At 42.2% G+C, this 15876-nt stretch overlaps 1 protein-coding gene across 1 annotated transcript in view; it reads right to left on the reverse strand.

The window, feature by feature from the left end:
• Positions 1 to 15876, reverse strand: part of THSD7A (thrombospondin type 1 domain containing 7A) — a 484905-nt gene that overhangs the window by 12201 nt on the left and 456828 nt on the right. Inside the window, exon 23 of the mRNA XM_015095205.4 lies at positions 3640 to 3813. Within this exon, the coding sequence (XP_014950691.3) occupies positions 3640 to 3813 (174 nt within the window). The remainder of the gene's footprint in view (positions 1 to 3639; positions 3814 to 15876) is intronic.

Consider the following 15876-nt stretch of genomic DNA (forward strand, 5'->3'; position numbering starts at 1 on the left):
TAACAGGGGCATTCTGCAGGCCAGAGGGACAATCACGGAGACAGGTATTAGTGCAATGTTTATAAACAACTGGAAAGGGATAAGAAGTCTATCCTGAATGATTCAAACGTGAAGTTACCTTCTGAAGTTGCCATATAGATGTTACAAAATTCCAGATGCGTGCCTAAATGCCAACTAATTTTCCAAGTCGGCTACCATACTGTCTGATGTGAACCCAGATTTCCAATTTAAATTTATGTTTTATTTAAAGCATTATATCAGACATACAAATAAGGACAGAGGATAACTGAAAAAATATATTCAACTACCCATCATTCCATTTTAACAAATATTACCGTTTAGTCATACTTGCTTTAGTTCTGTTTGTTGATGAGTAAAACATACTAACAAACTTGATGGCCTATTATAGTTCTTCCTGCTCTCCCTCTGTGTCTGCCCTGCAATATGCATTATTTTGAAGTAGACACAAGCATTTCTGTGACAGGCTTTTTATTCTTTGACTATAACTATAATATAAATATATGTAATCCATAAATGACTTACAGCATTATTTTTAGGCAGTTTTAAAATTTTAAAAGCATTATATTGATACATGATACATATATCTTTTTGAAACTTAATAGCCAATGTTATAGATGAAATATTTCTATGTGATTTTTTAATACAGACACAGTCAATTAATTTTAACTGCTCCACAGAATTCCATGATACTAACTACAGTTTATTTCCTCTATGGATGGGCTTTTACGTTGTGTTCAATTTATGCTATTACAACAGTGCCTCCAGTGGCCAGCCTTGTGCAAGCCTCCTAGTGTTTCTTTAAGGTAAATATTTAGAAGGGAAATTTCTGGGCATTACTGTAGGGATAGCTGAAACTTTACTAAACACAGCTCACTTTTTTTTCTTTAAATGGTGACAGTTTACATACCCTGCAGCAGTGAATAAGAGTTACTATTACTCTAAGCCCTCAAAAACATTTGTAAGTTCCAGATTTAAATTTCTTGTCAGTCTTGCGGGAGTGGAAAGCTATCTTGTCATTTTAAACTGCAGCTATTACCAAAGCTATCAAACAGTAAGGAAAACGTTTCGCAGTATTCAGATTTCCTCTTGTGAACTGCTTATGTATCACTTTTGGTTCTCCTCAGCCCTTCTACTGAAATCTATGCCTTTTCTGAGTTGTGGGAATTTTTTATTCTAGAATAACAGTTCTCAGATGATGATCCAGGGACCAGGGATGCCTTTGGCATTCCCTCAGAGTATGTGTGTGAGGAGTTTCCCTTCTAACTGCACACCTGGGTAAGTAAGCCTGGACTTCCTTCACGTACGGAAACTAAACTACGATGGCAATAGACTGAATGCAGAGGCAGATGAGAAAATCCAACTGTTTTCTGTTAAGCCAGATGTTACAGAGATGTGGAAAAGTGTAAAAGAAGACCATGCCTGTCATAAAAGTTATTTTCTTTCTGCTTTGGAAAATAGTTATTTTTCGGGAAATATGATAAGATACAATTGATTTGTGATTGTTTCAAATAAGTTACCAAATATTTAAAAACTTAACAGTTTTCATTTTTCAGTGTGCAAAACTTTGATATGTATGCATCAAAGGAAAACCATTTGGGGTCCTCCACAATTTTACAACTGTGAAATTGTCTTGGAATGCTGAAAAGCTTTAGGATAGTTGTTCTAGACACTAATTCCTTCAAATTGACCTCAGATATCTTTTCTGTGTCTGTGGCTTGTCTGGTAACCTAGTTTATGATCCGCTTTACGATGTGTGCACGCTCAGTCGCATCCGACTCTCTGCGACCCCGTGGACCGCGGCCCGCCAGGCGCCTCTGTCCATGGGGATTCTCCAGGCAAGGCTCCTGGAGTGGGTAGCCATGCCCTCTTCCTGTGTCACTATGTAGAAGATTTAAATTTTGATTTGAAAGTATTTTTATTGTTTAACATTTTTGTTTGTGATCTTGGTGTTGTACTGGGGAGATCTTTCTTATTTTTTTTTCTACCCAACATTGTTTTATTTCTTAAGATTTCACATAAATGGGAGTTGTCTGTTTAAATTTTTAGTAAGACTCATAATTAAAGCCATCTAGGTTTTAGTGTGTGTGCATTTGTGAGCCTATCTGATGCACGTGGGTTTTAATGGCTATGGAATCTATGGTTTGCGTCTCCATCACTCTTGATAAACAACATTCTAAATAGCTGTCAGGTTTTTACATTTATTAGCAAAATGTATTCACAGAAATTATAGTTTTTAAACACTATCAGTATTATAACTTTGTTCTCTTTTTTGGTTTCATTGAGTTTTCCATGAGGTGGTCTACTTTGATCAAAAAACAAGCTATTGGTTTTATTGATATCTTGGTTATTTTCTATCTCACTGAATTCGTATCTATCTGTATTACTTATATGTTATCTCCATTTTCTTTCCTTTTTTTTAAACTGAGTTGAAATGAGTTTATATTACACTTTTCTCTCTCCTGTAGAAGCATGTAAGGCTTTAAATCCCCTTCTAAATACTTTGGGGCTGCACCCTGCATAACATTTGATATGTAATGCTCTAGAAATGTAGCTTTCAGTTTTTAGTTCTGTGGGTGCATGAGAGAATTTCTTTGCGATTGTTCTTGCTGATTCCTAATTGTCATTATGGGGTAAATGATCCTCTTTCTTTTCTTGGGAATTAACTCACTTATTATAACTGCTGTCCTATCTCTCCTTCTTTAGTTACCCTGTCCCCAGAATATGGACGGTAAATTTGAGAAAATGTAATCAATAAGGTGGATAATTCAATAATTCCTCGGTTAAGTCATCTAGCTCAGGTGGCTTTTACTCTAAGCACTGTTCTCCAACATTCTAAGCTTTCCTCAACTTTTCAGTAATATAGATGTTATTTTGGCCCTTCTTTGCTAATATATGCCATGCTCCTTAATTATTTCAGAACATAAGCAAGAATGAGAAAGTTCTTGGTTGAGCAAGACATTCTCTGCTAGGGAACAATGATGCTTCGAGGGTTTTGTAAATGTAACGTATTGCTTATCCTGGATGCATAGCTCTGCATGTATATACATATACACACAGACATATAAGCATATATTTTTTATATTCTGTATGTAAAATTCAGACACAGACATATAAGCATATATTTTGATATATTCTGTATGTAAAATTCAGACCAGTCTTTACCAATACTTTATCAATATCTGAGACTATAGTAAAATGTCTCATTTTGCTATTTCTTTGTAATTTTTTTTCTATTTAAGTAAATTGAGGATATTTTTAGATTCGCATAGGATCAAGATTGTAATAGGTATGTACAAATAACATGCTCCGAATGATCTTAGATTTCTTTAACTCATAAAACTTAGAGATACTATTAAGTATTTCATACCTAACTTATGAAGGGTGGCAAGACTCTTCTTTAAATCTTTAGAATTCAGAATCATACCCTTAACCTAATTCTCAACTTTTTAAAAGTGAGATCGTAGCAAATTTCCTTATCAGAATCATACCCTTAACCTAATTCTCAACTTTTTAAAAGTGAGATCATAGCAAATTTCCTTATCAGAAAAATTTACACTTTTTCTTTTGCTTATCAACGTAACACTAAAATAAATAGGTGTTATGAATGGTCGCACTCACCATCACATGATTTTGTTTCCAGCTTCTGCTCTGGGCACAGATGTTGGTTTTCTAGTTCTTGTATAATCACCGCTCTGGAACGGACCTGTATTCCACCAAAACCAAGGTCCTCGCCATTGACACAGGTCAGCTGACACAGGCTCCAGGAAGACCAGTCCTTCAAATAACAGTCACCTGCAAAGCACAGGGTGGTAGTTTATACCCTTACCCGTAAAGAATAGCCACCCAGATCATCATTTTATGTTTAAGCCAATTAAGCATGGTTTTTAGGTATGCCAGTCAAACAGGATATTGGTAAGACGTATATTCAGTTCAGTTGCTCAGTCGTGTCTGACTCTTTGTGACCCCATGAACTGCAGCACGCCACGCCTCCCTGTCTATCACCAACTCCCTACGATCACCCAAACCCATGTCCATCGAGTCGGTGATGCCATCTAACCATCTCATTCTCTGTCGTCCCCTTCTCCTCCCGCCCTCAATCTTTCCCAGCATCAGGGTCTTTTCAAATGAGTTAGCTCTTCGCATCAGGAGGCCAAAGTATTGGAGTTTCAGCTTCAACATCAGTCCTTCCAATGAATATTCAGGACTGCTCTGCTTTAGGATGGACTGATTGGATCTCCTTGCAGTGCAAGGGACTCTCAAGAGTCTATTTATACATTTATGCTAATAGTGTCATTTTCTGAGTGGATGTTACTGAGTATAGGTTATGTGTTGCTTAATGATATCAAATGTAAACTATGTTTAAAGCAGCTTGTCTGTCATGATTCCCCTTATCTTAAATGACAACGATACTGAATTAACACCAACCACCGCAACTCTTGTCATTATCATCATAAAGAGGTTTACTAAGCACTTGGTACTATTGAAAGAAAATATAAATAGACATAGGTCTTGTTATCTAGGTATTCAAAATTTTGAAGAACTTGAAGTCCAAGGCTTGGTTCCTATTTCTTCTCAAAGTTGTGGTGGTGAGACAGCCAGCCAATCTGCCCTGGCGTGGCAGTAACGCACACAATTTCCTCTGACCTGTATCTTCAGTCTACTTCCGCCACTTTCTTCAATTATATACTGAAGAATAATATATATGCTAAATGATGACACATCGTAAGTGCACAGACAGCTGAATTTTCACAATCTGATTAAATACCCACGTAAGCAACCTTGAAATCAAGCGACCAAGCATTCTCAGAATCTCAGTAACCCTCCCCATGTTATGCATGGAGTAGCCACATGCGCTTTCTAAAGTTTGGTTTCTTTCACTCATTTACGTTTGTGAGATCCATCACAATTTGTTCATTGTTACTGCTGTGCTTTATTATATAAACATGCCACCATTTACATAGCCATTATACTACTGTTGGGTGTGTATAGAGTTGTAAATTTTTCTCACTATGAATATTGCTGTTGTGGACATTTCAGTATGAATCTTTTGGTGAACTTACATATGTATTTCTTTTGGGTATGTAACTAGAAATTAGTTACAGTTCTGTAGGAATTGTTGGGTCATAGTATGTGTTCATCTTCAACCATTTTCAGAACAGGGAAGACTTAATGCAATACACCTTTCCCATACACTAATTCATTCTTTAGGACACTGCTTGATGATACTGTTCAGAGGGTACAGTACATTTTGATAAATACAGATCCATAAGAAGTTCTTATCACTTTAATTATTTCAGCCATATCACCTAATTTATATTGCCTTATATTATGCTGAAGATGTCTAACGTTAGCACAAAGTTGCCTGCAGATCTGATTAATGAAAAAGACTTGTGGGAGGATTAAGAAGTTCTGGAAAGACGTGAATTATTGACAAACAGATCCATGTATAATATAAAGTGGGGTGATTTTTGTAGGCCTTTTTTATAGTCTGTCGTTATTACTCTATGTAATGTCCTAAAATGAAGGAAATTCTAGTGAATTTTGGAATTGCTAGGGAGAAAGAAACTAGTAAGAATTTTTAAGCGGTCAAAGAAAGTTTTAGAAATATTTATATCCCTTAGGAAATGCTACTTTTGGGTCACTCAGCTTTTAATTATTCAGGAGAAACTATTAAAAATGACATAGAGAAACTCCTGTCAATATGAGTGTAGTATAACTTCATCTCAGAGACTGCGAACTCCATGGAAGTAAAATATACCTTTTTACTACTAGGCTTTAGCTCTCTTCTCATATCACTTGACATAGTGTTTTTTGACACAAAATTCAATCTTTTAATGTTAGTCTGTGAATTATACAATTAGCACTCCAAAATAATCTATGTCAAGCTTCCAAGATTTAATAACAGTACATGAGTGTGAGGCACTGACTTGCATAAAATATGTTTTTATATTTTGCCATATAAACCACTGTAATAATAAAACTACACTCTGTCTGCCAAAGATAATTACAACTGTTTGAAATGCATTTGCTACCTCAGTATTCTACTCTTTACGCTTATTAGCTCATATGTTGCTAGCTTTTAAAACCCATCATTGGAAAAAATTAGCAAGAGGGGAGTGGAAATGAATAGATTGTAATTTACAACAGGAGCCTCCCACTGGATTTCTAATTTGCTTTAATTAAAATGGTGAATTGCCCTGTTCTATGTTACTATGAGATCTTGAAATTTTTCTTCAAGTTGTTTACAACAGATTTTGTATTGGACTACAGTTGATTAACAATGATGTGTTAGCTATAAGTGTACAGCAAAATGATTCCCTGTACCTATACAAGTATCCATTAGTTTTCAACTTCTTTTCCCATTTAAACTGTTATAGAATATTAAGTCAAGTTCCCTGTGCTATACCGCAAGCCTTGTCAATTATCTGTAGAATTGTGTATATGTCAATTGCAAACTCTCAATCCACTTCCCAACCCCTTCCCCCCTGGTAACCAAGTTTGTGCTCTTGTGAGTCTGCATCTGTTTTGTGTATCTTTCTTTTAGATTTCGCATGTCAGCACCATCATATGGTGTTTGTGCTTCTCTGACTTCCTTCACTTATACTAATCTCCAGGTCCCTCGCTGTTGCTGCAGATGGCACTGCTTCATTCTTATTAACGGCTGAGTAATATTCCCTTGTATATACGTACCACATCTTTTTTGTCCATCCTCTGTCAATTACATCGACACTTAGATTTCATCCAGGTCTTGGCGATTGTAAACCCCACCACAAAGAACACAGTCAGGCATGAATCTTTTTCAAATTATGCCCAGGAGTGGGATTGCTAGATCATATGGTAGTTCTATTTTTAGTTTTTTAAGCAGCTTCCATAATGCACTCCTAAACAGTTGCACCAAATTATATTTCCACAAACAGTGTGGGAGGGCCCCCATCTCTCCAGTCTCTACAGCATTTACTGATGGCAACTTTACATGGTGGTCATTCTGACAGGACCCACTCCAGTGTTCTTGCCTGGAGAATCCCAGGGATGGGGGAGCCTGGTGGGCTGCTGTCTATGGGGTTGCACAGAGTCGGACACGACTGAAGCGACTTAGCAGCAGCAGCAGCAGCAGCAGCAGCATTCTGCCAGGTGGGAGGCGATACCTCCTTGAATTAATTTGCACTTCTCAAACACTGACAGAAGCCTCAGCAGAACAGATTTGAGAACTTGGGATTTGTCAGAGGTGGAGGTTTGGCTGGTGAAGGGAAACGGGCAAGAAGTAATGACACACAAACCCTTGGGTGTTTGTTCTGGCACATTCCACTCTCATTTAGAACCCAGAACAGCACTTTCTGTAAGTCTGCTGCTACTGCTGCTAAGTCGCTTCAGTCGTGTCCGACTCTGTGTGACCCCATGGACAGCAGCCCACCAGGCTCCCCCATCCCTGGGATTCTCCAGGCAAGAACACTGCAGTGGGTTGCCAATTCCTATGGTGCCCCAATAAGCAGAGTTGGGAATGGAGAAATGCTGCCTCTCTTTGTGGCCATTTTGAGTAAAAGCAACTTTAAAACCGGTGGGTGCACAGGGGCACTTGAAACTCACAAGGTCTGTGGGACTGTAAGACTCCTTCCTTCAAGAAATGGCCTGGGGTATATAATAGAATAACAGTGCAAACAGGGCCAGGCTCTTAAGAAGCCAATTTCAACAGGTAACTTTACTCACTGTTTAAAATAAAAAAGGACTTAACAAAGATCCTTAACATTGTCCATTATTCTGTTCTGTTCTGTGAAGTCGCTCAGTCGTGTCCGACTCTTTGCGACCCCATGGACGGTAGCCTACCAGGCTTCTCCATCCATGGGATTCTCCAGGCAAGAATACTGGAGTGGGTTACCATTTCCTCCTCCAGGGGATCTTTCCAACCCAGGGATCGAACCCGCGTCTCCTGCATTGGAGGTAGACGCTTTAACCTCTGAGCCACCAGGGAAGCCCCATCATTAGAGGAATGCAAATCAAATCTATACTGAGGGATCACCTCTCACCTGTCAGTAAGGCAATCATCAAAAAGTCTAAAAACAGTAAGTGCTGGAACAGGCCTGGAGAAAGGGAACTCTCCTCAGTGCTGCTGAAAAGGTAAACTGCCAGCAGCCACTGTGGAGAACAGCATGGAGTTTCCTTAAAAACCTAGAGACACAGATACCACATGGTCTGGGATATTTACACAGGGATATATACACAGAGAAGGACCTACCAGTGAGCATTCTAGGTGAATTATGTCAGACACAGGAAGACAAATATCATACAGTATCGCTTATAGGTGGAATCTAAAACACGGATACAAAAAGTTCATTTACAAAGAGACTCACAGTCTTGGAAGAGCCACTCAGGATTACTGAAGGGGAAAGAGCAAAGGCAGGATTTGATCAGGATGTTGGGATTAATATACACACACTCAAGTATCTTAAAGAGCATCACCAAGGGACTACAGTGCAGGGAAACCTAGTTAACCCTTCAGCGTACACGAGAGAGGCAAAGCACCCCCAGAGACCAGATATTCATCACTGTATACCTCTTCAAATTGCTGTACCCTACAACCAGCTCAACACTGGAAAGCAACTACACTTCAGTAGAAAGTAGACATTAATGTGATAAATGGATTGCCTCCTATATTCCCCTCAGGGCTCAGTGACCTGGGCTGCTGCCACATCCCTGGAGACTGAGCAGCCTTGGGTGCAAGGATGGGCTGTCCTGGGTCTGAGAAGGATATGCTAGCAACTGAGCCCCTGTAGCGGGGCTTCCCTGGTGGCTCAGCTGGTAAAGAATCCACCTGCAATGCAGGAGACCCCTGTTGGATTCCTGGGTTGGGACGATATCCTGGAGAAGGGATAGGCTACCCACTCCAGTATTTCCTGGGCTTCCCTGGTGGCTCAGATGGTAAAGAATCTACCCGCAATGCGGAAGACCTGGGTTCAACCCCTGGGTCAGGAAGATCCCCTGGAGGAGGGCATGACAACTCACTCTAGTATCCTTGCCTGGAGCATCCCCATGGACAGAGGAGCCTGGCGGGCTACCATCCATGGGGTCGCAGAGTCCTCCATGACCGAGCGACTAAGCACTGCACCACAGGACCTGTAGTGTTTGTCCCCACTGGATGAAAGCACAGTCTTGGGACCCAGACCGGCCCTCCACAGCCACACCACTCCTAAGGCGCCCCGAGGATGGTGGACCCTTTGGGTTGGAGGAGGTTTGAAAAGATATCTGGTCTCCAGGGCTCCCGGTGGTGGGGTTCCTACCTCCAGATTCTTTCCTTAGAGGCATCCAACTTAATAATAACACTCTCTGCAGGGAAGAATTGAAGGTTTGGGGTTTTGTCAGGTGGTAGGGGAAGGCAATGGCACCCCACCCCAGTGCTCTTGCCTGGAAAATCCCATGGACAGAGGAGCCTGGTGGGCTGCACTCCATGGGGTCGCTAAGAGTCGGACATGACTGAGCGACTTCACTTTCACTTTTCACTTTCATGCGTTGGAGAAGGAAATGGCAACCCACTCCAGTGTTCTTGCCTGGAGAATCCCAGGGGAGACTGGTGTGCTGCCGTCTATGGGGCCGCACAGAGTTGGACACAACTGAAGCAACTTAGCAGCAGCAGCAGGGGTGAAAAATGATGGGCAAGGAGTAATGAGACACAAGCCTGTGGGTGTTCTGGCACATTCCACACTCATTCACAACCCCAAACAGGCCTTCTCTCTGAGTCTGGGGCAGCAATAACCAGAAGTGCTGCCACACTGCGGCTGTTTCTAGTAACAGCAACTTTAAGACCAGTGCTCGGGGCACATTAAACTCCAAAGGCCTGCAGGGCTCTAAGTATCCTCTATCCTGCAGTCACTGCAGGATATGTATATATATATATACACACAGACATATAAGAGGATGGTACTCAGCCCTCCCAGTGAGTGAACTAATGCCATTTGAAGGAACACAGAAGGACCTACCAATGATCATTCTAGATGAAGTACATCAGACACAGGAAGACAAAGGTCGTAGGGTATCAGTTATAGATGGCACGTATAAACTGACACAGAAGAACACCTTCACAAAAGACAAAGACACAGTCTTGGAAACACCACTCAGGGTTACTAAAGGGGAAAGATCGGGGCTGGGGTGGGGAGGGTTTAATCAGGACATTGGGATTAACATATATACACACTCAAATATCTCTAAGAGCATCAACAAGGGCCTGCGTTACAGCACAGGGGACCCTACTCCGCACTTTAATACCTTATGGGGAAAAACACCCGCCAAAGATGAGATATTCATCTGTCTTATCAAGTTGCTGCACACCTACAACAAACTCAACATTGGAAATCAACTATATTTCAAATAAAAATTTTAATTTTAAGAATAAAATGAATTGCCTCCTATATTCCCCTCAGGCCTTTGTGAGCCAAGCTGCTGCCACATCCCCGGAGTCTGAGCAGCCTTGGCTGAAAGGCTGGACGGTCCTCGGATATGCCAACAAGTGGGCCCCCATAAGACCTGTAGTGTTTGCCCCCTCTGGGTGAAAGCACAATCTTTCACCCGGGCCGGCCCTCCACAGCCACACCAAGCTGAGGGTACCCAAAGGAGGTTGGACCTTTTGGGCTGGAAGAGTTCTTAAAAGTCATCTGGTCTCTAGGGCTCCCAGTGGTGGGGTTCTCACCTCCAGATTCCATCCTTAGAGCTGCCTGGCTTAAATATGACGACAGCACCTTCCGAAGGGCAGAACTGAAGAGTTTGGGATTTGCCCAGAGGTGTGGGTGAAGAATGATGGGCAAGAAGTAATGAGACACAGGCCCTTGGGTCATTGTTCTGGCACATTCCACTCTCATTTACAACCCAGGACACAATTTTCTCTAAGACTCTGCTACTGCTACTGCTGCTAAGTCGCTTCAGGCGTGTCCGTCTCTGTGTGACCCCATAGACAGCAGCGCACCAGACTCCGCCATCCCTGGGATTCTCCAGGCAAGAACACTGGAGTGGGTTGCCATTTCCTTCTCCAATGCATGAAAGTGAGAAGTGAAAGTGAAGTCACTCAGTCGTGTCCAACTCTTAGCGACCCCATGGACTGCAGCCCACCAGGCTCCTGAGTCCATGGGATTTTCCAGGCAAGAGCACTGGAGTGGGGTGCCATTGCCTTCTCCTCTCTAAGACTCTGCTACTGCTGCTGCTGCTGCTAAGTCGCTTCAGTCGTGTCCGACTCTGTGCGACCCCATAGACGGCAGCCCACCAGGCTCCCCCGTTCCTGGGATTCTCCAGGCAAGATCACTTGAGTGGGTTGCCATTTCCTTCTCCAATGCATGAGAAAGTGAAGTCACTCAGTCGTGTCTGACTCTTAGCAACCCCATGGACTCTAGCCCACCAGGCTCCTCCGTCCATGGGATTTTCCAGCCAAGAGTACTGGAGTGGGGTGCCATTCTCTGGTGCTCCAATAACCAGAGATGAGGAAAGAAGAGGCGCTGCCGCCTCGTGGCCATTTCCAGGAACAACAACTTTGAAAACTGGCCAGGGGCTCTTAAAATTCACAACACCTCTGGGGCTGTAAATGCCTCCTGCCCTCAAGACATAATCACGTAACAATTTGAAACAGGGCAGGCATTCAAGAAGCCCATTTTAACAGGTAAATATTACTCACACTCTTAAAAGAAAAAAAGCACCAACAAAGATCCTTACCAGTGCCCACTGTCAGACAAAGCAAATCATATCTCCACAGAAGTATCACCTCTTATCCGTCGGAATGGCTATCATCAAAAAGTCTACAAAGAGTAAGTGCTGGAAAGGGGCTTCAGAAAAGGCAACCCTTCTGCACTGCTGCTGAAAATAAAAATTGCTAACAGCCACTGTAGAGAACAGCATGGAGTTTCCCTGAAACCCTAAAGACACAGATACATTATGGTCCGGAAATCCACTCTTGGGTGTATATCTGGAGAAAAGTATAACTGGAAAAAACAAACCACCCCAATGTACACTGCAGCACTATTTACAATAGCCAAGACGTGAAGGCAATCCTGTGTCCTTCCAGAGATGAACAGAAAAAGACGCATTTATGTACAAGTTCATTCAGCCATCTCAGTGAATAAACTAATACCATTTGCAGGAACATTGAAGGACTTACTGCTGATCATTCTAGGTGAAGTACGTCTGACAGAGGAAGACAAATATCACACAGTATCACTTTTAGATGGAATCTAAAAATGGAGACAAAGGAATTCATCTACAGAAGACAAAGAGTCACAGCCTTAGAAAATGCACCTAGGATTTTGTTAGGGGAAGAGCAGGGGTAGGCTTACATCAGGACATTGGGATTAACCTGTGGTGGTGGTGATTTAATTGCTAAGTGGTGTCTCCATCTGGAGACCTCATGTAGCCCATCGGGCTCCTCTGTCCATGGGATTTCCCAGGCAAGACTACTGAGTGGGTTGTCATTCCCTTCTCCAGGGGATCTTCCTGACCCAGGGATTGAACCTGTGGGTCCTGCATTGACAGTCGGATTCTTTACCACTGAGCCAACAGGGAAGCTTTGGAGATAACATTGTTGTTCAGTCACCCAGTCGTGTCTGACTCTTTGTGACCCCATGGACCCTCACCATCTCCTGAAATTTGCCCATGTTCATGTCCACTGCACTGGTGATGCCTTCCAGCCATCTCATCTTCTATTAACATGGTGGTGGTGGTTTAGTTGCTAAGTCATGTCCGACTCTTGCAGCCCCACAGACCGGCCAGGCTCCTCTGTCCATGGGATTGTCCAGGCAAGAATACTGGAGTGGATTGCCATATCTTTCTACAGGGGATCTTCTTATACACACTCATATATCTCAAAAAAGAGCATCAACAAGGAGCTATGTATGGTACACCACAGAAAACCCTATTCTCCACTCTCATACCCCAGGAGGGCAAAGCTTCCTCAAAAGACTAGATACTCATCTATGTCTATCTACATGTAGTTGCTGTCCACCTACAACAAACTCAACCTTGGGACACAACTACACTCAAAAAGAAAATAAGTACTAATTTTACAAGTAAAATGAGTTCTCTCCTATATTCCCCATAGGCCTTGGTGACCCCGGCTGCTGTTACACCCTGGAGCCTGAGCAACCTGTGTCCCCCAATGGGACTGTCCTTGGTGCCGAGGGAGGTGACAGCAGTGTGCCCGCAAGTGAGCCCCTGTTGGACCTGTAATGTTTGTCCCCTTGGGTGAAAGCACAGTGTCCATGCTAGGGGCCAGTCCTCCACAGGTGCGCCTATTGCACCCAAAGGATGGTGGACCCTTGGGGCTGGAAGAGCTTTGAAAAGTCATCAGGTCTCCATAGCCCCTGTTGGTAGGGTTCCTACCTCCAGTTTCCTCCCTTTGAGGTGCCCAACTTAAAGATGACAGCACCATTGGCAGGGCAGATTTGAAGGGTTAGGGATTTATCCAGGTAGGGGTGAAGAACATAGGAAGGAAATAATGAGACACAACCCTTGAGTCTTTTTTTCTGTTACATTCCACTGTCATTTACAACCCAGGAACAGGACTTATCTGACTCTGGTGCCCCAATAAGCAGTTTGGAAAGAGTAAATGCTGCCACCTGGTGGCCATTTCTAGTAACAGCAAATTGAAATCGTGCTCAGGGGCACTAAAAACTCAATACGACTGTAGGGCTGTAAGTGACTCCTGCTTTAAGACAATGGCCTGGGGTACATGATCAAATAACAATTCAAAACAGGGCAGGCTTTCAAAAAGTCAATTTCAACAGGGAATTTTTACTCATACTCTTTAAAAGAAAAAAAGCACCTACAAAGGTCTTCCCTATAGCCTATTGTTAGAGAAAAGCAAATTAAGGACTTTCCTGGTGGTTCAGAGTGTGCCTTGTACAAGTTCGATTCCTGGTCTGGGAAGATCCCACATGCCAGGGAGCAACTAAGCCTGTGCACCACAGCTGGAGCTCATGAGATGTTCAACTACTGAAGCCTGGGCATCCAGAACCCATGCTCCACAACAAGAGAATCCACCGCAATGAGAAGCCTGCACACCGCAACTAGAGAGAGCCTGCAAATGGCAGCAAAGAACTAGCACAGACAAAAAAAGAAACCCAGAAACAAACAAATAAACAAAAAAAAAATAAAATACAATCTGCACATCTACACTGAGGCATCACCTCTCACCTGTCAAAAAGTCTACAAAGAGCAAATGCTAGGAAGGGCCTGGAAAAAAGGGAACCTTCCCACAGTGCTGCTGAAACCTAAATTGCTAACAACCACGTGGAGAAGAGCATGGAGGTTCCTTAAGACCCTAAAGACACAGATACTGAATGGTCTGGAAATCCCACTCTTGGGCCTGTATCCAGAGAAAAGCATGACTGGAAAAGACACACCCACCCCAGAGTTCACGGCATCACTGTTTACAACAGCCAAGACATGGAAGCTAAACGTCCAGGAAGAGAGAAATGCGCCAAAACACACGTACATACATACAACGGAATGCTACTCAGCTGTAAAACAGAATGAAGTCATGCCATCTGCCGCAACACGGAAGGACCTGGAGATCACGGTACTAACTGAAGTCAGCCTGACAGAGAAAGGCAAATATTGCATGCTGTCATTTCCATGTGGAATCTAAACCAATAACACAGATGAACTTATTTCTAAAACATGGACTCATAAACTTCAAAAAGAAACTTGTGGTTATCAAAGGAAAAAGGTGAGAGGGAGGGATAAATTAGGAGATTGAGATGAACAGATATACACTACTATCTATAAAACAGGCAGGTGACAAGGACCAATTTCCCTATAACACAGGGAAATCTACTCATCATTTTCAAATAATCTGTATGGGAGAAGTATCTGAAAGTGTGTATGTACATAACTGAATCACTTGGCTTTACACCTGATACTTAACACATTATTGTAAATCAATTATACTCGAATATAAAATAGCAATTAAATGTAAAAAGACAGTTAATTCACACTCAGTCTTGTTCTTTTCTAGCCCACAAATATATTCCTGCCCCTTGATCTGAAGGCCCAAGGTCATGCTTGACAATGCGATTATTTTGACTCTATCTGCCTTTGGGTGTTCTGCATGAAGCCCAAATTCCTCATCCTTAACATATCACTTCCTGCTAGTTATTTCTACACCGCTTGATACACAGCATTTTCCTTCCACATTTTACTTGCTTGCACTCCTGTGTCCAACACTGAGGCACTGATTTCTTTGAAAGTTTTCTCACATAGCATTATTTTTTCTTACTCTTGAATGATAATTTAGCTGGCAGTAGAATTTTTAGGTTGTTGATTATTTTGTATCGCGCTCTGAATATATTCCATTATCTTTGGCTTCCATCTAGCTAAGACGAATCTGTTATAATTCTGATTGTCTTCCAGTTGTGGGTGATCTGCTTTTTTGCTTCTGAATGCTTCATAAATTCTCTATTTTCCTACATTTTATGTTTTCACTACAGCGTATCTAGGTGTGAATTTGTTGTGTGCTGTACCCAGGACCCACAAGAAGCTTTCATTATGACTTAAATCCTTCTCTATGTGTTGTGTATATAAACACTGGCTGCCTCTCATTCTCCGTTCTCTCTTTCTGGAAATCCTGAATATATGTATGTTCTGCCATTCTTTGCAGATGTTAAAACTCCAAGGGGGTGAGTGTCAATAGAGGCTCATGTGGAACTGGACTTCACCCCCAGCTGGCAATAAGGAGGCAGTGCCCACTTCATCCGCACTACAGCCTCTAGCTGTTTGCACAGGTACTACTGAATGAGAAGACTGTTGACATCTCTTACCTCGGGCTTACATATGCAACCCCTTCACCGTGGTCCTGGTAAGGAATGGCCAAAAGTATGAATTCTGTTTTGC

The sequence above is a fragment of the Ovis aries genome, chromosome 4, assembly GCF_016772045.2.
Source record: "Ovis aries strain OAR_USU_Benz2616 breed Rambouillet chromosome 4, ARS-UI_Ramb_v3.0, whole genome shotgun sequence".
In the NCBI taxonomy this organism is placed as follows: domain Eukaryota; kingdom Metazoa; phylum Chordata; class Mammalia; order Artiodactyla; family Bovidae; genus Ovis; species Ovis aries.